Consider the following 25,897-nt stretch of genomic DNA (forward strand, 5'->3'; position numbering starts at 1 on the left):
CAAATCAGTAATGATGAATCACTGAATTTTAGAAAGATCTTTTATGGTCACGGTAGCAATCCTCACCAAATTCTAGGAAGGATTCTCACCTAATCATTGGATGATGAATGATCACAACCATTGATTTTCTCTTTTAAATTTTAGCTCATTAGATTCAAACTCATGTAAATAGCATGATTAGTTAAACTAGTGGTAGGCATTACAACTTTCTGTATAAATCTGTGTAAGAGCTCTTTACATTTCAAAAAGTAGAAATCTATTTTTTCTCACACTTTCGTTTCAAAAGTTATGAAATCAAAATAAAATCAATTTTTTATATCTCAAATTTGTAGAATTTCAGTCTAATTTGTCAAAATGTATCAATAAAATTGAGTTATATTTAAAATTTGATTTGAACTAAATCATCTCCGGTAAGGTATAACGAATCATTCATTATACCTCATTGCATCATACTCTCCCAGTAGAGAGAGTATAGTGCAAACTGGTTGATAGGTATCAACCAGTTGATAAACTACTCTTTGTTGCCATATGCAACCTTTTGACAGTAAAAGATAGCAATTTAATATATTTATTTTAATAAAAACCTTAATATTTTCATTGGAGTTTTCTCTCTCCAACAGTGACACTTTTTAAGTTTTATACCAACATGTTCTGTATTAATAAACTAATATATGCAACTATAAGAATTAAAATCAATTAATTCAACCATTAGAATCAAAAGACAATGAAATAAAAAAACTAAATCAAAAATTAATAAAAGAAAATATATAAACTTTAGATTTTAAAAAGAAAATAATCATTTAAAAATAATTAAAAATAAATATTAAAACTGAAATTATATGATAAAATAAAAAAAATTTATTCAAAATTATATTTCGGCATAAAATACTATCCCGATTGATTAAAAAGGCGGAGGAAGGAGATTTGATTACGGGTTGCAAGGTTTGTAGAAGGGCCCTGTTGGTTACCCACCTTTTTTTTTGCAGATGACAACTTCCTATTTTTCGGGGCATCGACAAGAGAGACTATGGAAATTGTCAATATCCTAAATTTATATGAAAAGGCGTTGGGGCAAGCAGTTAATCTAAATAATTCTGGGATATTTTTTAGCAACAATATCAATGTGGGCCTAAAAGCTGAAATTGAGGGGGTTCTAAAGGTGGACACCCTTCTGGATACATGTATGTATCTTGGGTTACCCTCACTGATTGGTAAGTCTAAGAGACGTATCTTTATTTTCCTGTTGGATCGGCTCCGGAAGAAGTTTGCTAGATGGGGTACTCGATTTCTGTCTCAGACAGGGAAGGAGGTATTATTGAAATCAGTATCACATACTCTACCTACATTTTGCATGAGCACGTTTCTCTTACCTAAATCCATTTGCGATGATCTGCAGAAAATCATGAATTCCTTTTGGTGGGGTATGAAACCTGAAGGGAGAAGGGGTATTGTTAAGCCCAAAATATACCTAAAATAGCATCAATAATTACATCAATATCGCTATGAATTTGTGCTGTTTATATCTGTTTAGAATACTTTTACTCTCGAATATGTTTCTTTCATGCAAGGTACATAAATATTTGGTAACATCCAAATAGGAGTGAAAAAGGATCAAAAACAGAAGAAAAACCCTACAAAATGAGTCGAAGACGACGAAAATTAATAACGCCAAATCGAGGACGAGAACGAAAGCCAAAGAAGTGAAAAAGTTCCGTGCCGCGACCGCGGCTTCCCCAATTCTCGGTCGTGACACGCTCCCTTCAGCTCCTCCTTCCCTTCGTTCGAAGACCAAAATGATGCTCCCCCATTCTCGGCCGAGAATTAAATATTCTCAGTAAGAGCAGAAATCTGTAGAAGCCAAATTGCACACTTTCGTTTTCGACGAAACGCGTTCGTTCGGGTGGATAAAGACGTCCTTTCACAACGGATACGATCCTTCACAGCGGACACGACACTTCAATCAAGACTCTTCAACATCTATAAATAAAGAGTTGAAGATATGTAGAAGAAAGAGATTAGTATATAATTTATGCAGAAATTCCGAGTCGAGTGATTCAGAATTTAGATTTCATTTCTGTTCAAAACAATATGATGTACACACATTGTTTATTCAATAATAACAAATACAGTAGCGTTTAGACATTGTTCCAATTTAGTTTACATTTTGGTAGTAGACAGACCCCGTCTCTATTACGAAGATTCAACGAGAAGATTGAGTAGAGGATCCGCCCCTGAGCTTGACAAACTCTAATGAAACCCAAGGAAAGGATTGACAACTCGTTCACTTGCAAGTCGTCGAATGTTTCCATGCTCCTTATTCTCTGTAAACTTGTATCAATTTATATTTCATCTAATAAAGTCCGTTCTATTCGATAGATTTTTATGTAGCACTTTGGTAAAGGATCCGAAGTGGATTGATGCTGGTGTTTTCATTAAAACGTAGTTTAATTCAAAATCTTTACAAGGAAATTTTGTTGAACACTTAGACAAATTATTATCTCGGTAGAGTTTTAATTTGGTTAAGGAAGCAATCTAAACCGCAAGAGTCATTAAAGAGTTAACATCTTTTTCTCAAAATGATAATGAAACTCTTTATGAGGCTTGGGAACATTTTAAAGAACTTCAACGTTTATGCCCACACCACCAATTGCCCGCTGAACTTTTAATGCAAACGTTTTATAATGGACTAAATCCTACAACTAGAGGTTCATTGGACGCTATGTCTGGAGGGTTATTCATGAAGAAAACATCTGCCCAAGCAAGAGAACTTTTGGAGGAAATGGCAATTAACAGCAGTATGTGGCCCGCGGAACGTGGACACGTACTAGTAGTGAAACCATCATCCTCAGCAACGTCATCAGTTAAAGGTATAGTGAATCTTGATCCAGTTGCGATGTTGCAAGCCCAATTTTCTGCCTTATCGCACAAAATTGATAGGTTTATGGCACCGTGTGATCTTAATGGTAAGCCAATCCAAACGGATGTGGATTACGAAGGTATGAGCGAAATTGAACAGGTAAATTTTGTCCAAGGGCAAAATCAAAACAATAACCCTTATTCCAATACATATAATCCTGGATGGAGAAATCATCCTAACTTTAACTGGAAAGATAATAATAATAATGCTAATGCTAATCAAAATCGTACCACCAATTATCAAAATCAATCGAGAGATACGATTAGAACTTTATCTTCTAAAATCGACAAATTTATTGATGCTATGAGCGGAAAAATAAGTAATCACGACGATGGTTTTAAACGGATCAAGAATAAATTCGATCAGCTTATTAAAAACCAATCATCTAGCATCCATAATTTGGAGGTTCAAATTGGACAACTCGCTAAATCAATTCCATCCCGCAAAGAGGGAAGTCTTCCAAGCCATACGGAAGAAAATCCGAAAGAGCATGTTAAGGCTATCACTCTTCGTTCAGGGAAAAATTACTTAGGTCCGGAAATGCCCGGAAATTCGACTTTACTTGGAACTGATTTACCAAAGTCCAAAGAAGATACATTAAATCAAAAAGATGCACCAACTGACTCTAGTACAAAAACTTTTGTACCCAAACCACCTTTTCCACACAAAGTCTGCAATAAGGACTATGACAAACAACTTTTAACATTTTTAGACAAACTTAAAAATTTGCATATTAATTTGACGTTTATGGATGCGATTACGCAAATTCCCAATTATGGTAAATTCCTCAAAGATTTAATTTCAAAGAAAATCAGTTGGGAAGGAATTTCATCCATTTCACTAACTGAAGATTGTAGTTCAATTGTGTCAAGTAATTTGCCCACAAAACTCAAAGATCCCGGATGTTTTACCATTCCATGTAAATTGAGAGATATTGAATTTCCCAGTTGTCTCTGTGATTTAGGAGCACGCATTAACTTGATGCCATTATCTATTTTTAATAAGTTAGGCTTAGAAGAAGATATCAAACGTACCAATATGGTTTTGCAATTAGCGGATCAAACCACTAAAAGACCATACGGTATAATTGAGGATGTTTTAGTTAAAGTTGACAAATTTATCTTTCCTACCGATTTCGTTATTTTAGATTTTGCTTATGACGTTAATTGTCCGCTAATCTTTGGTAGACCGTTCATGAACACGGGACGTGCTCTAGTTGCTGTGTCGGAAGGAAAAGTAGTTTTACGAATAGGAGATGATAAGATTGAGTTTGATATGAACCAAGCGATGAAATATCCTATGGAAGATTTCGCTTGTATGAAACTTGATTTGATTGAAGAATGTGTTAATGACATTGTTCAAAAAGAAGAAATAATAGAACCTATAATGAGTGAGGAACTAGAAGATAAGGACCCAGAACCTTTGATTCGAGAAGATGGACCGGTTCCGCCTTCGATTATAGTTCCACCTAAATTAGAACTTAAAGAATTACCAAGTCATTTGAGGTACGCTTTCTTAGGCGAAGGCGATTCTCTACCTATAATTATCTCTAACAAGTTAACACAGGTTCAAGAAGAGAAATTGAAAGAAGTTGTTAGAAATAGGATAGGAAGTATGGGTTGGAAAATTTCAGACTTAAAAGGTATTAATCCGAGTATTGTAATGCATAGAATTCACTTAGAAGAAGATAAGCCACCTAAAGCGGATAGGCAAAGACGCCTAAATCCGAATATGAAAGAAGTAGTAAAAAATGAGATTACTAAACTTCTGGACAATGGAATCATCTACCCTATTTCGGATAGTGAATGGGTTAGTCCAATCCATTGTGTACCTAAAAAGGGAGGCATAACAGTTGTAAGGAATGAAGAAGGAAAATTAATACCTACACGAACCACCACTGGTTGGAGGGTTTGTATAGACTATAGGAACCTTAATAAAGCAACTAGGAAAGATCACTTTCCTCTACCTTTCATTGATCAAATGATCGAAAGGATAGCTGGTCATGCTTTCTACTGTTTTCTAGATGGTTACTTCGGATTCTTTCAAATATATATTTACCCGGATGACCAAGATAAAACGACCTTCACATGTCCTTATGGAACATTTGCATATAGGAGAATGCCCATTGGTCTATGTAACGCACCTGCAACATTTCAACGTTGTATGACTGCGATTTTTAATGATTTCATTGAAGATATCATGGAAGTTTTTATGGATGATTTTTCAGTTTATGGAGATTCTTTTGATTCGTGCCTAAAAAACTTGGATAAAGTTTTGTCTAGGTGTGAAGAAACAAATTTGGTATTAAACTGGGAAAAATTTCATTTCATGGTTGACGAATGAATTGTTTTAGGTCACAAAATATCTGAAAAAAGATTAGAAGTGGATAGAGCAAAAACTTCAGTAATAGAAAAATTACCCCCTCCAACTACTGTTAAGGGAGTAAGATCATTTTTAGGACATGCCGGTTTTTACAGAAGATTTATCAAGAATTTTTCTGTAATTTCCCCTTCTTCTAGTAAAACTTACATATTAGTTGCCGTTGATTATGTTTCAAAGTGGGTTGAAGCAATTGCAACCCCGACGAACGATTCTAAAGTAGTCATTAGTTTTCTTGACGATATATTTTGTAGATTTGGTTGTCCTAGAGTCATCGTTAGTGATGGCGGTACCCATTTTATAAACCGAAGTTTTGAAACGCTTATGAAAAAATATGGAGTACGCCACCGCGTGTCTACGCCATACCATCCTCAGTCAAATGGTCAGGCGGAGATATCTAATAGAGAACTCAAATGGATTCTAGAGAAAATAGTTTCATCTTCAAGAAAAGATTGGTCTTCTAAACTCAATAATGCGTTATGGGCTTACCGTACTGCATTTAAAACACCAATAGGAATGACTCCATACCGCTTAGTGTATGGGAAGGCATGTCATCTGCCAGTCGAATTAGAACATAAAGCCTACTGGGATATTAGGGAACTTAACTTTGATTTACGACAAGCAGGTAAGAAACGTTTGCTCGATTTAAATGAGTTAGATGAGTTACGCCATCTATCTTATGAAAATGCAAAGATTTATAAAGAAAAAATTAAAAAATGGCACGATGCCAAAATTAAAGTCAAACACTTTAATGTAGGGGATAAAGTGATGTTATTTAATTCACGACTTCGTTTATTTCCAGGAAAACTTAAGTCCAGATGGATAGGACCGTATTTAGTCGTCAAAACATTCGATTATGGTTCTTTAGAACTGGAAGGTCCTAACGGAGTTCGTTTCAAAGTTAATGGTAATCGATGTAAAATCTATTACGAAAATATTTCACAAATAGGAATTGAGTTCGTAACAAGATTATCTGACGTATAAATCATTTAGTTTTTTTTATTATTTAGTTTTTTTTTTAATTATTACACAGTTTATTTAGGTTTATTTCTTTTTATATTTTTGTTCATTTTTATTAAATTTTATTTTATTTTATTTTATTTTATTTTTTTCAAATGCCATTTTTATGCTTGGATGACTTAATGTTATGATTTAAATGCATAAAATATGTTTACTTCATGGTTTTAGATTTGATTTTAGGAAATTAGACCGAAATTAAAGTTTCAGACAATTCTCTGCCGAGAATCCTCTTTTTCAGAGTTGTCCAAATAGGTTAGGGTTTTTCTGAACTTACCGAGAATAATTAATTCTCTACCGTGAATCAGAGAATAGGTTACGACGCTTGATTTCCGCAAGGAAATCAGCGTGTCGCGACCGAGAATTTGGAATTCTCGATCGCGACACGCGTTATTCCTGCACTATTAGGCCTGATTCATCTTCAACCTGCAGACAAACCCTTTCATAAACGAAAACTTAAGTTTCTTCAATTTCGAAGGGTGTAATTTTATGCCTTTTCGCATCAAAACAACACCTCATTTCGTCCTAAAATCTTATAAATTCGTCCATAAGGATCTTGGTTCTGTTCAGATCTTTTCATCTTTGTCAGATCAAATTTCTGATTTTCTTTAAACACCATTTTTTCACTAAGTAACAGAAACCTTGTTTCTTTAGTTCTACACCATGCCTACTAAACACAAAACCTCAAAGCAAAATATTGCTTCAAGCAACAAACGCCCAGACTTATCCAAACAATATGGGGCGCCTTTTCCTATCTTCAATCATGACGAAGGTAGGCGTTACTGGAGGCTCCGTTACAAATTCTTCACTAGAATGTTGTATATGGATGACTTTCTTAATGCTCAACTTGGAATTAGCGATGACATGAGCCACTATTTGGAACGCTTAGGGTGGACAAAATTCGCCAAAATGTGATTTCCTATAATAGGCGACTGGATACTCGAATTCTTTTGTACCGTTCGTTTCGTCAATAAACGACGGGTACGTCTCAGTTTTCGTCGAGATGGCGAAATCTTCACTTTCGGCTATCCCGAGTTGCATGCTTGGTTTGGTTTTCCCCTGAAGGATACCATCAAACGTCATCCTGGAAAAGACATGACGTCCACGGATATTTGGAGAATGCTTACCGGTTTTTGGCGTTTCAATCCTAGACTCGCCTATAATCACTCCTTTCACTCAAACTACATGCTGTATTTACACAAATTCTTGTGTCACAGTTTGTTCGCTCGCACATTTAGTAGTGTGGTCCGTGACACAGATCTATATGTTCTTGGAGATATATTCTAGGGAAATGCAGTGGATTCTTCAAAAATTCTGATGGAGGGTCTTGTCGCCGCTTCTCGATCCAAGGATAAAAAGATTGGGTTCGGCAATATAATCTGTGGAATAATTCTCGGTACCAAGGGTACCATTGATGTTCTTTGGAGTGATGATGAATTCTTCCCGACGATAGACTATGAGTTTTTAGAGTTCGAAGGACTCGTAAAACGTGTCTTTCGTGCAGGCCCGCATTTTCTTTCTGCACCGGAACGTCAAGCTTTCGTGCAGTTAAAAATTGACCATTATAGGGCCATATAAATCCCGCTTGATAGGGATGAATATATAGAGAAGTTTAGGTTTTTCAAATTTGTTTTGTACATATTTTTCTGATTTTTGTAATTAAATTGTTTATTTTGTACATATGTGTTTTGATTAATAAATTCACTTTTCTATTTTATCTTTGTTCATTTATTTTCTAATAGTTGCAAATATTGGTTAAATGACAATAATTAAATGTTTAGATTAGTCTAATATGATTTCTTATTCTAACGCATAATCCAATTTCACAAACTTAATTCGTTGAGTTTAATACATTAAATTTTCCCAATCCTTTCAATTGATTAAATTCATGTATTTAATATATATTCATATGAACTTAATATGCACTTAATATGATTCTTTTAACTTGTATGCATAAATGAGCATTTAAGTTTCATTAATTCTTCATATACCATTTATTTCCCTTTTAATTCAATTTATTAAGGTTAAACCTTTGGTTTTCCTTGCAATTAATGTCATTTATTTTAGTTTTTAAATACAGGGACAGTTTTTATTAAGTTCAGGACACAATTCATCGACAAAATTGCACAAACCAAGTCAAAAGGCACCAAAATAGCCATTTTTGACCAATTCTCGATATGGACAGCAAAAACGGACCGAATTCAGAGCAAAATATTCTCTGAAATTCGCGTGCCGCGACCGCGGCTATGCCATTCTCGATCGCGACACGCGATCTGCAGGCCCTTTTGATTCCGATTTTTGACCTATATTAAGCCTATTCCTATTCCTATTATACCTCTACATCTACCCATTACCCCTATATAAACCTACCTCTTACACAAACCTCACATCACCTCTCTTTTTACCCAATCCCTTACTCCAAACTCTTCTCCATAAAACAACTTTCACTCTTCCCAATTTATTCATTACCATTTCTATACTCTTTTCAATTCAAACACCTACCATTACAACTCCCAAACTCATCTTCAAGCTTTGCTCTTTCTCTCAATTCATTTTTTTTCTTCTTCTTCTTCTCAAACCCTAAATACCATTAACATGCCTAGAACTAAGCGTGTTGATCACAAGCCCATTGTAACGGAAGCTAATCGCCTTCGGGTTCGATGCGGGGCCTATTTCGATATCTAAACGGAGGAGGAAGCCGCTCGTTTCAAATATTTTTCGCAAGTCGATCGCCAATTTGTGGACATGCACTTCCTAGACTTCCATTCGGTAAGAGCATTGAATTTCTCCACTAGAATTGATGCTTTTATTGAGGCTTTGGGTTGGCAAGAATTCGTTAATATGCGTTTTCCCCGTATTAATGAATATGTGGTGGAGTTTTTGGTCACTTTGACCATGAACAAGAAGAAAAATTCAATCTCTTTTAGGAATGAGGGTACCACTTACACCATTGATTATGAAGCAATGGGAAACATGTTTGGTTTCCCTACTTCTGATTTTTATGATAAGCCTAAGGATTTTGATAATGATGCTTTTTGGCAAACTCTTTCGGACCAGGAGTATTTTAATTCGAAAAACACCTCAAGCAAGTTGATTAAGGACAATTGTGTGTTCTTCTTTCATAAATTTTTGAGTTTCTCCTTGTTTGGTCGTGTTGAGAGTTCGAAGATTCAGGTTCGGGATTTGTTTGTTTTGAATAGTTTGTTTAAAGGCTTGCGGGTTGATAGCATTGGTATTCTGTTTGATAATTTGTTCCGTGCCTCGAGGGCTACTACCATTCAAATCCCTCTCTGTAATTTTATCACCGCTGTAGACACCGAGTCGGAGGACCTGTGACGAAAACCTGAAAACAAGACGGTTGAAGCGATTGATTCCGGAAGTTTTGAAAAACAAAAAATATATAAAGAATGATAAGTACATAATAAGGAAGAAAGAGTTATGGCGGGTCGCTGTTGCCAATGGGGTGGCTCGCGAATGCTTAGCGGCATGGTGCGAGCGCTTAGCGGCATACGACGCGCGGTCGACGACAGTCGGACGCCCGCTCGACGGCGCGGGGCACGCGCTCGACGTCCGTCGGATGCACGCATCCAACCGCAAGTGGCGCGCGCTCGACGTCCGAGCGATGCACGGGCCCGATGGCGTGGAGCGCGCTCTCGTCGGCCACGGGGCGTGTGCGCCCGGCAGCGCGGAACGCGCGTTCGACGGTCGCGACACGTGGGCGCCCGACGGCACGGAACGCACGCTCGACGGCCGCATGGTGTGCGCGCCCGACGGCCGTTGGGCGAGCACCCACCGACGTCGGGCGAACGCCCAACGGCGGTTGGGGCGCGCGCGCCCAACCTTGCGTTGGGCGCTCGCCCAACGCTATTGGGCGATAGCCCAACTTGAGGTTGGGCGGCCGCCCAACCCCCTTGGGCGACGCCCGATTCTTTTTGGGCGTCGCCCATTCCGCCGGGGATCCGTTTGCCTATAAAAGGCACGGATCCCCATGCATTTGAGGGAGGGGGAGATTCTTTGGAGCTTTCTCACTCTAAACATTTTTAGAGAGAGAAAGTCAATTTTTTGGAGAAAACATTTTTTTTCCCAAAAAAATCCAAATTTTCCCAAAGTTAAATTTTTACTAAAAAACACAAAAAACCGGAAAATCACGACTCGTGGAATCAATCGGCTTCGACTGTCAGATACCGAATTTAAGGTATTATCCTTCTTCTATTCATTTTTATGTTATAGTTTTTATTTAGTTATTCATTTATTTTATCACGTTTTATTTAATTTAGCGTATTTATTTAATTTTTGTCTCGTGTTGAATAAAATTTGGTTTTGTTTTAAAATAAAAAACCTCGTTTTGATATCCCAATACGAACCGTGATCCGATAAAAAGGTAGTTCGGGTATTAAAGACGTTGTAATTATAAGTTGTAATTTAAAGAATTTCCAAATAACGTTTTAAAATAAAAACGTCGTTTTAGGAACGTCCGTTATTGACTATGATCCATTTTTGGTAGTTCGGAAATCCAAAACGATTGAATTAGATTTAATTTAAAGCTTTTGAATAAATCTGGAAATAATTGGAGTGCTGCTGTAATTTGCCATTTCTGTCACTAATTGCTGTTTACCGATGGAATTTCCGTCGGTAAATCTGCTGGAATGTAAAAAATGCGGTTTTAGTCCCTCTTTCTCAACTTTTAAGTTTTTGATCCTTGGTATACATATATATATTTATGTAATATATACTTTTAAACTATTTTTTAGATATTCGGTACCTATAATTATTTGGGATGTTTATATATCATTTTTTTTATTAAATATAAGTATATGTATATATATCTTTTCTTTTCTTTTTCCTTCACTTAAATGGTAAGGAATTTCATTTTAAAAGAATATTTACTTGGGTGTTTTGGGAGTGATTAATTAGTGGATGAATAGATATTATTTTGACATTTAAAATTACATTAGTTATGTATATATATAGTTTTGGGATATTTGGGCTATATTAGTTATTATCAAATAAAACTATTTTGGTGACAAATGTTATTTTCTTATCTAGGAGTTTTATTTACTATTTTCACATGTTTAAAGTATAAATGTATTATATTTAGTATTTTCATATATGTATTATATAGTCTCTTTTCATTAACTTTTATTTCATATTTCCTTTTTGGATTAAAATGTATATATATATGCTTATATTATTTTCTTTATGCTTTTGGGCCATTTAGGGGTCCATGTTTCAAATGAGCTTTATTTGGGAGTGAATTTTGGTTTAAATATGTTTATTATTGTAATTATAACAAGTAGAGAATCCACTAAGGAAAAAGGGGAAAATAAATCACAAAAAGAGTTTTCAATTTAATTATTTAAACTAATGAGTTTTTAGAAGTTCCTAATGTAAATAAATAGTGTTTTCTTGACATTTCAAAATCGTTTCCCAAAACATCACGCTTTAAAACCTCAGTCCGTTCCAACGACGGATTAAGCGAACCTTGTAATTAAAATCGTTTTCATTGTAAATAATGAAGTTTTGAATCGTTTTCTTAAATGATTTGTACAAAATAAAATTGACTTGTATGTTTAACCACGTTTTCCTATCAAAGGTTTTTATCTCAAATGCTTTCAAACACTCGAGTCGTTCCAACGGCAATTCGGGTGAACTTCATCAAACGGGGTTTTAAAACGCACCTACATCGTTCCAACGGCGATTAAGGTACGAACCATGAAAATAAATTCGTTTTGGGGAAATAAGTTAGCATAGAATTAACACGCAACACGACATGTAAATCACGTTGTAACTAAATCACTTCTTTCTTCCCCCCTCTCTTTGTATGAATATTAAACTGGTGTAAATGGGTGATTCTTTTCAATAATATATGCTCAAAACGGTTTCTAAAAAGAGAAAGAAAAGGTTTCAAATGAATTTTAAACTTAAAGAAGTATACGATTAGTCCGTTATCGCCTAACATGCTGAGTAGGAGGCCGGTGGTTCATAACCGGGCGATGTCGGGGTGCCTAGTAGCCTTTCTCCAGAAAGGAGCTAGCCTTCTCGGCTCGTACCTAAGTTTCCCGAACCCACACCGGTCTCCCGCAATGGATCGGTGTTCATTTTCCCATTCGTGGGTGGCGACTCTTCCATATCTCCGAGCTCCGGTCCTACCGAGCAGCTTGATTCCACGATTGGTTGCTTTCGGCGCCAATCACCGCTTACGTCGCCATGAGGTGTCCACCCCCCGGTCCGCCCGAGAGATTAGGCCGCGGCACCTCGTCTAACAACCGCTATTGTGTTGGGAGAACGGGGTGAATTGGTAGATTATGACATGTCCACCTACCGTGGGTATATTCCACTCTTGGACATCTCGGCTCTTGAGCGGGCTCATTTATTGCTTCCGCAAGGTCCCGCCGTCTTTATTTCGTATGCTTCCCGTATTGTCCATCTTCGTGGTACTATGGGTGGCGGCGCTTCAAGTTCTCAATATGTAGGTACCAAAGGCGGAGGAGAGGCGGAAGGCGAGGAAGATGCACCACCGGCTCCACCACAACCCTAAGCACCTCAAGATGATGATCCGGTTGATCTTAGGCGGATTTTGGACCAAATCAATTCCAACAATCGTCAAATGAACTTAAGAATTGATGATTTGGTAGAAAATAACATGGTGATGAATGACAACCTCAACCTTTTGCGGCGTGAGCATCGGTCTACTCGGTCTCGGATGCTTTCATTTTTCCGACGCCGAAATGTGGAAACTTCACCTACACCTCCGGATTCCCCGCCTCATGCATAGGTTGAATGTTTTATTTGCTACTATTCTATCTTTCTTTTGTATGCTTTATTTCGTGCTTATTTTTCATGATATCTCGATTTTCGCACCAATGAGGACATGGTCCAAATTAAGTGTGGGATGAGATATACATATATCATTTTAGTTTTTAGCACAAATAACAAATGCAACGAATAATTTTTATGCAAATGCAACATATATTGCAACACATTTTATTTTTCATAAACTTTTCATAAACTTGACATTTTTCATATATTTATAAATTAATCATAAGTTAATATGATTATTTGTTTAGGTTATCATTATCGTTAGAAAAAAAATATTTCTATACGGGTAATATTTTTTCAAATTTTTCACAAATCTCCGATACGATTTTAAGTAAAATTGTCTCAAGTGAATGAATTTTAGTTAAATAAATTCTCTATTTCAAATCTCTATTTTATATCATGCAATTCATGATACAATAAATCTTATTTTAAATTTTCAATTAGGTTTATAGACATTAAATTGAACTAACAATTTTAGCTCGGTTTGATCTCGTCTTACATTAACACCAATTGAAGTTTTTAAGGAAACTTTAGCCATAATACATGTTGAATTTTAAGTCAATATAGGATGAATGTGCTATCTTTCTTTTTCCCAAGTTACAATTTTATAATTCATATTAATTAATCAATTAGTTGAATTCTTAACTTTTGGCCACGATTGAGACCAACCTTATCACAATCGAGGTATGAAAGGGAAGAAAATTAAGTACCGTTTACTTTTGGCCACGATTGCGACCACCCTTATCACAATCGAGGTATGGAAGGAACGTTAAAAGCAACAAAAAAAAGCGTGTTTAAGTTTAAAGTAACGATTGCGTCCATCCATGGCATGGTCGGTACCTCTTAAGCAAACACTAAGCAATAACATACGTATAAAGTTACGATCAAGACCACCCTTATCTCGGGCGTAACTAAGCAAATAAATTAATCCTAAGTACTTATTTAAATATACAATATATCTCATATATTAGTTTAGGTTTGGGAAAGGAAATTTTGTGCTTTGAAATGCCTTGAGACAAAAGACTCAATAACATGCGTGCTTATATCGTCCCGAATACTTCAGTTTTAAAACAAAGATACAAGACGAATGATATATCGTATATTATACTAAGTTAGTTTGATATTTTGCGTATAAATTTGCCATGCGAAGTAAGTCTTTTCGGCTTAACTAATTCAAAAGGTAATACAGAGATATATGTTTTATTTTCATAAACGAGATTAGTTAAAGAATAAATTCAGTGAAATTTTGCTCGGGACTAGCAAAAGATTAAGTGTGGAGATTTGTTAAGCCCAAAATATACCTAAAATATCATCAATAATTACATCAATATTGCTATGAATTTGTGCTGTTTATATCTGTTTAGAATACTTTTACTCTCGAATATGTTTCTTTCATGCAAGGTACATAAATATTTGGTAACATCCAAATAGGAGTGAAAAAGGATAAAAAAAAAAGAAAAACCCTACAAAAGGAGTCGAAGACGACGAAAATTAATAACGCCAAATCGAGGACGAGAACGAAAGCCAAAGAAGTGAAAAAGTTCTGTGCCGCGACCGCGGCTTCCCCAATTCTCGGTCGCGACACGCTCCCTTCAGCTCCTCCTTCCCTTCGTTCGAAGACCAAAATGATGCTCCCCCATTCTCGGCCGAGAATTAAATATTCTCGGTAAGAGCAGAAATCTGTAGAAGCCAAATTGCACACTTTCGTTTTCGACGAAACGCGTTCGTTCGGGTGGATAAAGACGTCCTTTCACAACGGATACGATCCTTCACAGCGGACACGACACTTCAATCAAGACTCTTCAACATCTATAAATAAAGAGTTGATGAAGAGTTGAAGATATGTAGAAGAAAGAGATTAGTATAGAATTTATGCAGAAATTCCGAGTCGAGTGATTCAGAATTTAGATTTCATTTCTGTTCAAAACAATATGATGTACACACATTGTTTATTCAATAATAACAAATACAGTAGCGTTTAGACATTGTTCCAATTTAGTTTACATTTTGGTAGTAGACAGACCCCGTCTCTATTACGAAGATTCAACGAGAAGATTGAGTAGAGGATCCGCCCCTGAGCTTGACAAACTCTAACGAAACCCAAGGAAAGGATTGACAACCCGTTCACTTGCAAGTCGTCGAATGTTTCCATGCTCCTTGTTCTCTGTAAACTTGTATCAATTTATATTTCATCTAATAAAGTCCGTTCTATTCGATAGATTTTTATACAACACTTTGGTAAAGGATCCGAAGTGGATTGATGCTGGTGTTTTCATTAAAACGTAGTTTAATTCAAAATCTTTACAAGGAAACTTTGTTGAACACTTAGACAAATTATTATCTCGGTAGAGTTTTAATTTGGTTAAAGAAGCAATCTAAACCAGTTAGGAGGATTGTTGCGTTCAAAGCCTAAAAATTAGAGGTTCCGTCATTTATTTCATCTTTATAATTTATACAAAGTTTAAAGTTGTTTTCTTTGCTTAATGCAAACAAATACATTTGTTTACTTTTCTAAAAAGTACTAAGCGTTCCTGTCTTGCAAATTCATTCTTAAATCAGAATATTTTCTAACATTTTCATACTCTAATCTAATTCTCATTCTAGCAATTTCAAAACCAAAACCAATTTAACGATTTTCCTTACTATAATCTTATAAGTAAATTTAACCGATTCAAAATAAGTTTTTGTTAAAAAAACGTTCCCTGTGGGATCGATATCTTTTATTACTACAAGCGTATACCGTGCACTTGCGGAAATCGCTCAACAGGTATACACTAGAGAAGGGGTATACACTAGTTTGACTGGGCAAAGCTATGCTTGTAAAAAGATCTAGGAGGGATGGGGTTTAGGGACGTACACACTTTTAATCTGGCTTTACTTGGTAATAAGGGTTGGAAACTGCTTAGATCTCCAAATACTTTAGTGGGTAAAATCTTCAAAGCTAAATATTTTCCTAATGAGTCCTTACTATTCTCCAAATTAGGTAATAATCCTAGTATGGTTTGGAGAAATATTTGGTGTGGCATCGAGATCCTCATATTGGGAGTCAGGTGGAAAGTTGGTAATGGTATGTCTATCAATGCATGGAAGGACCATTGGGTTCCTAATTTAGATCATTTTTGCATAAATTCATTTGTGGTCCCTGGTATGGATAATTTAACTGTTGCAGATTTGATCCCAGAGGAGTGTAGAAGCTGAGATATGCCCAACGTTCAGGGTTGTTTTAATGAAGATGAGTCCCTATCAATTAAAGACATCATTTTACCCTATAGAGTTGGTAAGGATGAGTGGGTTTGGCAATGGACGAAGGATGGGGTTTATACTGTGAAATCTGGTTACCATGTGGGCTATTGTGGGGTGGGGGATTGTTCTAATAAGGAGGGTTGGAGGAAGCTATGGGAACTGGAAATCCCACCTAAACTCAAATTATTTCTTTGGAGAATCTGTTCGGGTTGTCTCCCCACACGGAGTAACTTGATCCAACGAAGAGTCCCTATCCCTGACATTTATCCAGTCTGTGTGGACGGAGATGAGACAGATGAACATTTATTCACTGTTTGCTCGTGTGCATGTAATTTTTGGTAGATAGCGGGTTTATTTGCTCATTCTCTCAACGGGCTACGACTTGGTGACTGGCTGCTAAGGGAATGTACTGTTACTGACTTTGTCTCGCTGATCTGCACGTGCTGCGCATTGCGGGCTATTTGGGAGCATCGGAACCGAGTTCTCTAGAAGGAGGAGTGGTGGCCGACGGACAGGACCTGACGTTGGACCATTGACGCATACCGCGACTGGGTAGTCGCACAGACGTCGTTACCCAGACCCGGACAAAACCATGCTGCTGTTAGGACTTGGACACCATCGGCTCACGACTTTTATCAAATGCAATACCGATGCGACTATGTTTGCTACTTTAAATATGTGTGGTTTGGACACAGTGGTTCGGGATGAATGGGGATCATTCCTGTTTTGTAGCAGCAACGTCATTCATGGGATCAAAGACTCTAGAATTCTCGAGATCCTTGCAGTACGTACCAGTTTGCTTTGGTTGGGTAGTCAGAACTTTAACCAAGTTGAATTTGAAACAGATGCAAAACTGGTAGTGGATGGTATTAGCTCATCTTTTTTAGATTTGTCTGAGTTGGTTCTTTGATTCAGGATTGTCGGGCTATCCTAGTCAATATCCTACTTTTAAAATTTCTTTTGCCTCTCGTTATGCGAATGAGACTACCCACTTAGTTGCTAGGCAAGTCTGTTCCACTTCTAACGATTTCTTTACAACTATTATGCCTGGTTGAGTTTTTGATGTAATTTCTGTGGATGCAAATCCACCTAATTAATATATTGCCGATCTTTCTCACTAAAAAAAAGTATTAATAAAATGAAAATTAAAAAGTAAATAGAGAGTAAATAGAATTCTAGGAGTGGGATATAATAATAATAATAATAATAATAATAATAATAAGTAAGAATGATAGTATTCATTTGGTGAGTCATGGGTTGGGTTGATGTGAATAATAACGTAGATGGTATAATAAGCGGTCCTTTTTTCCAGCCAACGTCCAGCTTTGCTGTTTTCTTCTAATTTCTACAATTTTCTTCTTCCCCCATGTGACCTTCTCTACCCATTTCTTTCTCTAAGTATATCTCTTTCCTTTTCGCTTTCTCCATTATTAATTCTTTCTCTTTCCTCCTTAATTCCTTTCATAAAACAAAACTGACTGCACGCTTTACCAATTCCACCAAATCTCAACTCAACTCTCTCAAACATATATCCACCTTTGGGAAGAACACCCAGATCATTTTGAGGCCTAGTAAAGATGCTGACTTTCAACTTTCTGGATCATGGGTTATTCACTTCCTCTTTGATTTAGTATTGAGGTACTGTAATTTTTGCGCTACTTTACATTTCTCTTCTGGAAACTTCGAGTTTCTAACGCAGCTAAAAGAGAGAGAGAGAGAGAGTTTTCTTTCTCGTTGTTTTGGTGTAATGAGGGATTTCCCTTCTTGTTTTGGTGAAAGTGGAGTTCAAGTAGCGGATTCCTCATCCTCAAGCACCACTAAAGCTGCGCAGAATTTAGTCACCTGTGTTTATCAATGTAAATTACTTGGTCGTTCTTGCTTAATTACTGTTACTTGGACTAAGAATCTCATGGGTCAAGGTCTTAGTGTTGCAATTGATGATTCAACCAATCAGTGTCTATGTAAAGTCGATGTTAAACCATGGCTGTTTTCTAAAAGAAAAGGGTGCAAGAATTTAGAGGTAGATTCTTCTAAAATTGATATATATTGGGACTTCTCAAATTCCAAATTTGGTTCTGGGCCAGAACCCTTAGAAGGATTTTATGTGGCTATTGTGTTTAATCAACAAATGGTTTTACTCCTTGGAGATATGGAGAAAGAAGCATACAAAAAGATTCAGGATGCCCCAGTTCATGCTAATGCCATCTTTATTGCTAAAAGAGAGCACATTTTTGGAAAGAAATGGTATGGTGCAAAAGCTCAGTTTTTTGACAAGGGGAAGATGCATGACATAACAATTGAGTGTGACACTATTGATCTTAAGGACCCTTGTCTTGTGATCCGAATTGATAGTAAGATGGTGATGCAGGTCAAGAGACTTAAGTGGAAGTTTAGAGGAAATTGTACCATATTGGTTGATGGGCTTCCGATTGAAGTTTTCTGGGATGTTCACAATTGGTTGTTTGGTAATGCTATGGGCACTGCTGTTTTCATGTTCCAAACTTGCCTATCTGCAGAGAAATTATGGAACACTCACTCTGTTTTTGATCCCTCTGTATTGAATTGGTCTTACTCTCAGAGATTCGGAGATTACCAATTACATGGTCTTGGTTTCTCACTTATATTGTATGCTTGGAAGAATGAATAAAACTGTATCAAGTTGCAGCAGTTACTTCCTGGAGATATGTTAAATTCAATTATGTGTTTAATGATTTGCTTTAAGTGCTTTATGGTCTGAATTTCCCACAGGAGAGATGCAATTTTACATGCTTGCCATTTGACACCAAACAATTGAGTTTTGTTTTCTATATTAGTATCATGTTTCTTGTCTGAGTCAAATTAAACAAGGATTAACATGTTCTCCTAGTTCTCTGTGCCAAAAGATCTATTATGGGGATATAGGAACTTCTTGCTAATCACCCCTTAATGTTTCAACTTGTTGATATTGTGATAACTTGTAATACTGTGAGATTTAACCAGCAAATAGTTGTTGCTGATAGAAACTATTACATGAATGGAGAAAACAAGTAGCAGCCTGTTTAGAGCATGTATAGTATTTGCAGTGTTGTAAAAGGTTGAGACTTCCCCATGAAGGGTTGATTCTTGTTGAAAAGATAATAAAAACTATTATTATTCTATGATATTGAGTTATGGCAATCCCTTTTACCCAGCTTAAGAAAAAGAAGAAGGAACTTGGGCAAATTTGTATTTTCATTTGAGATATTTGCTTCTTTCTTATAAATGAGTATAAGAATAAATCTCATAACTTTCAATGCATCATCATGAAAATGGGTAAAAATGATGATTTATGCCCAAAGTGTGATATACCCCTGCTAATGCTTCATAATTTGTACTAAATGTTCATGTTTTCCATCTCCAAAGAGAAGTCCAAGATCTTGGTATACTCTAGATAGAACAGATGCAAATGCAGATTTTGGAAATGATGAAAAATACATAGGAAATTTCCCTTATGGTTGTTGGGTTTTTCAGGTATGAAATTATAAAGTTTTATGGGATAAAATACTCCCACAAAAATAGATCTATCGTTTTTGGGGAAGTATGCTCCACGTACAAAATAGAACCAATATATACTTAACGTTTAAAAAATGTTCCAATTTAAGCATCGATAACGGATTGGACACGTCATTGATATTACTCCGTTAAGTTCTGTCAATTAACGGAGTAATAGAAATGACGTGTTCAATCCGTTATCGATGCCTAAATTGATACTTTTTTAAATGTTAAGCATATATTGGTGCTATTTCGTACGTAGAGCCTAAATTGCTGCTTCCCAATAACCATATGCCTATTTTGGTACCTTAAAATAGCACCAATATAGGCATAACATTTTAAAAAAGGTACCAATTTAGTCCTCGATAACGGAACGAGACACGTCATTGATATTTCTCCGTTAAGTTCTGTCAATTGTACGTGGAGGGAGAAATCAGAATGACGTGTCCAATCTGTTTTCGAGGCCTAAATTGATATATTTTTTAAACGTTAAACATATATTGGTGTTATTTTGTACATAGAGTCTAAATTGATACTTCCCCACAAATCATAGACCTATTTTGGTACCTTAAAATAACAGTAATATAGGCTTAACGTTTAAAAAATGTACCAATTTAAGCATCGATAATGGAACGAGACATGTCATTGATATTTTTCCGTTAAGTTCTGTCAATTGTACGTGGAGGGAGAAATCAGAACTTAACAGAGTAATAAGAATGCCGTATCCAATCCGTTCTCAGACCTAAATTGATATTTTTTTTTTTTACTTTACTATTTTATACCAAAACTGATACTTTAAAAAAACTATAGGTCTATTTTGGTAGTTTGTTCTAAATAAAACGACAACAGACAAAAGGAGATAAAAAGTGAGTGTTCCCGGCCAAGAGGGGAACTCCAAACTTAAAAACTTCTGTTGTTAGTGATATTTCAGAAAGACAGGAATGGCAACTTTATCTTTGTTGCTTCCTCTCTCCCTCTCTTCTACGCTGAGACCCAATCGCTTCTTTTCAAGAACCCATCTCCCCAAACTCACTCAATGGTCCTGTGTATCCTCCGATATTCTCAAATCCCCCAGGATTGGAGACAAAACACTAGTTTTTGGAGGGAATTCAAATCAGTCTCAATTCTCCGATGAAAATGGCGTAATTGATGATATGGATTCATATCTTAACAATCTCTCCCTCGAATACGACTCTGTTTGGGACACTAAGCCTTCCTGGTATGCCCTAACTCTTCCTTCCTACATATTTTAAGGTTTTGGTTGTAATTGGAAATACAAGATTTGATCAGTCTTAATCGGGGTAGCCAATGGATCACCTGCTACTTAGTACTGAGAAGACCAGCTCCAACAAAGGCATTGTGTGTTTTTTTGCTATTCCATGGTCCCTAAATTCTCAAATTGAAGATGACTAAGGCATTATAGTGTTTGGGAGGATTGAAAATAGAGATTTCTGAAAATGCTTTTTCATAAGTGTACTTGTTAGTTGTTTCTATAATTATGATTTAGTCTATGTGTTGCATCAAAGATTTGCTTATGGTTCTAATGGCTCAGTTGTCAAAGTTCCTTTCTTCCCGTCTATCTTTTAAGCAAATTTTGTAAATTCTTATATCAAGGATATGTTGTCAGTATCAAACCTGCAATGCAAATTCAATTCGACATTAGTAAATTACTCTTGTTGAATCGATGCTCGAGAAGGGGGCCTCATGGCTTAAATTTTCTTTGTATCTAAATTGAACTCTTTCTTAATAGATCACTTTAAGTTGTGCCAAATCTAAAAGTCAGTACTAATGTACACTCCATTTTGAGTACACCACTTTTGTATCTGCTCTTGTTTAGTAACCTTTTCTTCTGTTGCTGACTAGGTGTCAGCCGTGGACAATAACGCTAACTGGAGTTTTAGCTATTGCCTTCAGTTGGTTGATTTTGCAGTCAGTTGTGGTTACAACTCTAGTTTCATTGTTAATAAGCAGCTGGTGGTACGTCTTCCTCTATTCTTATCCTAAGGTATGGCTTCTCCCCTTCTTTCTCATTGTTATTGAGCTTTTATTAATTGCTTGTCTGCTAACTATTGAAAGGTTGGAGTATTTGGTATATACCATGTAGTTTTTGAAGTACAAATGTTTTAAGCAATAAAACATATGGTATTAAGTTGCGGAACGTATGGTTGCTGACAATTTACAGCACTAGTTGATGCTTACTCTGGGAGGGAGGGTTGTCCCATGTATGCAAAAGTTGTTTGTCTTGTTCAATAATATCAGTTCTATTAAGGGGCTGTGCCCGTGTCTTTCTGGAATCTGAATGCTTAACCATTACTAAGTTGTCCATAAATTGGGGAATCTTGTTTGAGAAACAGGCACAAATATGTAAAGCTTGCATGTTGGTAGAAGAGATGATATTCTCCTCAATCATGTTGTTTACTTTGCAATTTCAACTCAAATCTATACTTGAGTATCTATGCTCAAAGAAGCATGCTCTAAGTAAATAATCTTGTTTGAGAAATTTCTAGCTGTAGGGGGCATTGGATAATCTGTTGGGAATATAACATCAGTAGAATTGCTAACTTGGGTTTTTGTTGATGGCATGGCAGACATATGCAGATATGATTGCTGAACGAAGGAAAAGAGTGACTAACGGTGTTGAAGATACATATGGTAGTTTGAGGAAGACCCAGTGATTTAAAGGGATTTTTTGGCTCTGTTATGTATGGTTTATGTAATTCAAACTTGATTGTAAAGAAAATGCAATTAGATTAGTATCACGAGTTTCATGTTTCCTAAATGGTTTTAAACCGACTGTAAAACTTCTCAAAATTGAACTAGATTTGAACTATAAAAGTAAGGTTACACCGTTTTGATCGAACTTACGGAAATTTATCTCCTATTATATATTAATCAAGTTGAATTTTGTAATTAAATACAAATTCAATGAGCTAATTAAAGAACTCTCAACCCTAATTTGTCAGAGACAGGGTGTCGGACCACCCATGATAGGTGTGGTTCCGGCGACTGGGGGGTTGTGTCCCTACACTTATGATCTGTTTGGAGAGATTATTATTTTAAGTTAATAACGGAAGGTTAGCTATGTAACTCTTCTTGGGGAGAAGGTTATTAGGAACGAAGAGCTTTTAGAAGTTAATTGAAGGTATAACACTTTTATTTTCAGTCCCATCAAATTGATAAAATTTATTAGAGATTAAGTATTTTTACTTCATCTCTTAGTCTCTTTTATTATTTATCCTTCTCTAAACTTTATCACTAGGAAGAAAAGAATTGGTTTATTCGTATTTCTTTCTTTTTCTTTCTTTATTTTTAAGGTATAAATTTGGTATAATACAACTTTATCCTTTCAAATTGTCCAAGAATTACAATTGACTTCTGAACTTCAAAAAATTACAAATGATCCTATCAACTTGCTTATTTGGAACAAGTAACTACTTAAATGTCATGTGGTAGCGCGTGATTAGAACTTTAAAACATTACAACTAACCCCTTAATATCACACGCTGCCAATTAGGCGTTGCCATGTGGCATTTGATGGGTTATTTGTTCTAAATAAATAAGTTGAGGGAGTTAGTTGTAACATTTTGAAGTTCATGAGGTGAGTTGCAGTTTTTGGATAACTTGGAAGAGCTGGGGATGTATTAGGCCTATAAATTTAGTTCTATGGTTATTAAGGGAGATTGAATTTAGCCTTAACGTTAACGTACAAAACAGTACAATTTTAAACCGAACATTTATGGTACAATTTCAAAACTCATTAATAGAAGATGAGTTTTTTCTATTAACAGAAGATGTGTGATTACAATCTTATTTTGGTGGCCAGAATGCTCGAAGTTTGAGAGTAGTCAAAATATGAAATTGTACGTTAAAAATAAAAACTTATATTTTGGTAATAAGGCTTGAAGTTGCACCGTATACTATAATGTTAAATTTAAGATTGCACAGTTTTATAGATACATTCGCTCTCTCTCAATAATCATTGAGCTAAATTTATATTTTTTATATTTTTTTTAAACAAAATATACTAATACATGCTCCTATTTTATTTCTCCGATTTTAACCTTGTTATACTTTGTCTCTTCTCACTGTAAACTCCTTTCATTAATGTTATAATAGTTTTTTTTTTCTTCTTTTTTGATTAGCAAAGGGGTAAAAGTTCAGAAAAAATCAAAACACAAGAAAAAGAAAATCATCATATACTTGAATTTTACGACTTAGAATAGACCCAACATAGTCCTCAAATAAGATATTTCAGATGTCTATAAAAGGCATATTACACTTGTGATGATCCAAAAAAATATCTATGTGAAATTCATCATCCAATCAGCATCTCTTTTTTCTAATAATCAAGAACTGGTGCTTCATCGCAAAGCATACCAATTTAACACTAGCGAGAGAACTCTAATTTTCCTCGTTTTGGCGAAGAATAGAAACAATTAATTAAGAAGCTAGAAATACATAGCTATTTGGGAGGCAACAACTATTTGTGATTTCATCTATTTGACCCAACATGAAGCTCATCTCAGTGAAGTAATGCTTGAAGGGGCTTTAAATTTCTAGTCTTCATAATGCAATTCGATTGTTCTTCCTTTTGGCCCAATGTCCATCACGTTGAGAGATGTTGTAGCTCTCACATGATTGCTAATTTTTGGTGAGGAGATTCCTTGTCGAGTTAAAACTGATGCGGAATGTTGAAGGAAGTTGGAAAGTATTCGAATTTGATTAGCAAGAAACCAGCCTTGAAAGAGTTGACAAATGAGGATCATGTCTACTTCCTGCGGATATTGTTAAGCAACTTCATTTTTGAGCCTATGGGGGGCCGACCTACCACATATATTTTTACTATTGCCAAAGCATTAGCGCCGGGACAAAGAATAACTTTGGGTATAATGCTTCTAGCTTCGAATATCCACCGTTTAGCACTAACTGTGAGTGGCAAAACATTTGTTAAACCTCGTGGCGATTTATAGTTGCTCCAGCTTTGGAGTTTTGCCTATTTTCCACCGTTGGCAACTAAGACACTTGGAGGTACTTCATATTATACTAGCATTGATGTTTGTTATAGTTTTTCTGATATGGAGCTTGGTGTGGTGGTGAGATTTTTTAGGACGTTAGTGCCAACCTCTTTAAACAACTTATTTTTGTTTAATAAACGTGATGAGTCGTTTTTTCCGCTTATGATCGCTCTTATTTTTATGCCAATAATGTTGAGGAAATGCAATGGTGGAGAGTGTTTTGTGTGACTAGGAAGCTTCATCATAGACTTTCTTTGGATAAGGCTTCAAGAGCACCATCTATAGGGCTAGTTTTGTATGCTCTGTATTTTTTGGCTCGGCAATTGGGTTTCTTTCGGTCAATCCCAGCCCATCTCACATTCCTAAATATTACTCAAAGGTATAAAGTGAAAGAGGAATATATTGAGGCTGCACATACAGATGCGGAGGTCTGAGCACGAACTTTTCCGATCCTCGTGATGAAATTATAGTTGCCTTTGCTCAGCATGTTGCAACTGGGACCCATGTTGCGTCTTATGGAATTATAGACTGGAACCCAATAAAAAAATCTAGAAACGACTCCTTATCTAAGTAGTGTGAAAATGTGAAAAAACCGAACAGAAAACAGACTGATTTCAGACTCTCGTAAATCCAAAATACGAGCTCTCGATATTTATCCATTTTTGTTAACATTTTTGTAATTTAAATTATTTTCCTATTATACTATTATTATTAGTTTTAGGCTTGTTGATTTTTAATATGTATTAAGTATTAATTTTACCTCAGCTTTTGTCATCATTAAAAGAAGGCTTAATACATCATTTGGTTCCTGAATTTGTCCAAAAATTTGATTGCCCCTCTTAACTTTTAAAATGTTCCGATAGCTTCGTAAACTTGTATAAAATGTTCAGTTAGCCCATAAACTTGCATAAGATGTAATCAAATAATCACTCTGTTGCGAGATTTTTGCAAGTGCACGGTATCGCATGTAGTAATAAAAAGATATCGATCCCACATG

The 25,897-nt window shown here is 35.9% G+C and overlaps 2 protein-coding genes and 1 non-coding gene across 3 annotated transcripts; 2 read left to right on the forward strand and 1 right to left on the reverse strand.

Moving 5' to 3' along the window:
- Positions 1-2,542: 2,542 nt before the first annotated feature.
- Positions 2,543-2,649, reverse strand: LOC136221185 (small nucleolar RNA R71). Its single transcript, XR_010684968.1, has one exon. It is a non-coding gene; the product is annotated as a small nucleolar RNA R71 (small nucleolar RNA).
- A 15,020-nt stretch (positions 2,650-17,669) lies between these two features.
- Positions 17,670-19,515, forward strand: LOC136218273 (uncharacterized). The gene has a single exon (XM_066005065.1). The coding sequence runs from the start codon at positions 18,123-18,125 to the stop codon at positions 19,020-19,022; it is 900 nt and encodes a 299-aa protein (XP_065861137.1). The 5' UTR covers positions 17,670-18,122; the 3' UTR covers positions 19,023-19,515.
- A 1,246-nt stretch (positions 19,516-20,761) lies between these two features.
- On the forward strand, positions 20,762-22,745 carry LOC136220467 (uncharacterized). The gene is made up of 3 exons (XM_066008280.1): positions 20,762-21,104; positions 21,749-21,890; positions 22,474-22,745. Exons 1-3 carry the CDS (start codon positions 20,827-20,829, stop codon positions 22,558-22,560), a joined length of 507 nt encoding a protein of 168 aa, XP_065864352.1. The 5' UTR covers positions 20,762-20,826; the 3' UTR covers positions 22,561-22,745.
- Positions 22,746-25,897: the final 3,152 nt, after the last annotated feature.

Source organism: Euphorbia lathyris, chromosome 2, assembly GCF_963576675.1.
Source record: "Euphorbia lathyris chromosome 2, ddEupLath1.1, whole genome shotgun sequence".
In the NCBI taxonomy this organism is placed as follows: Eukaryota; Viridiplantae; Streptophyta; class Magnoliopsida; order Malpighiales; family Euphorbiaceae; genus Euphorbia; species Euphorbia lathyris.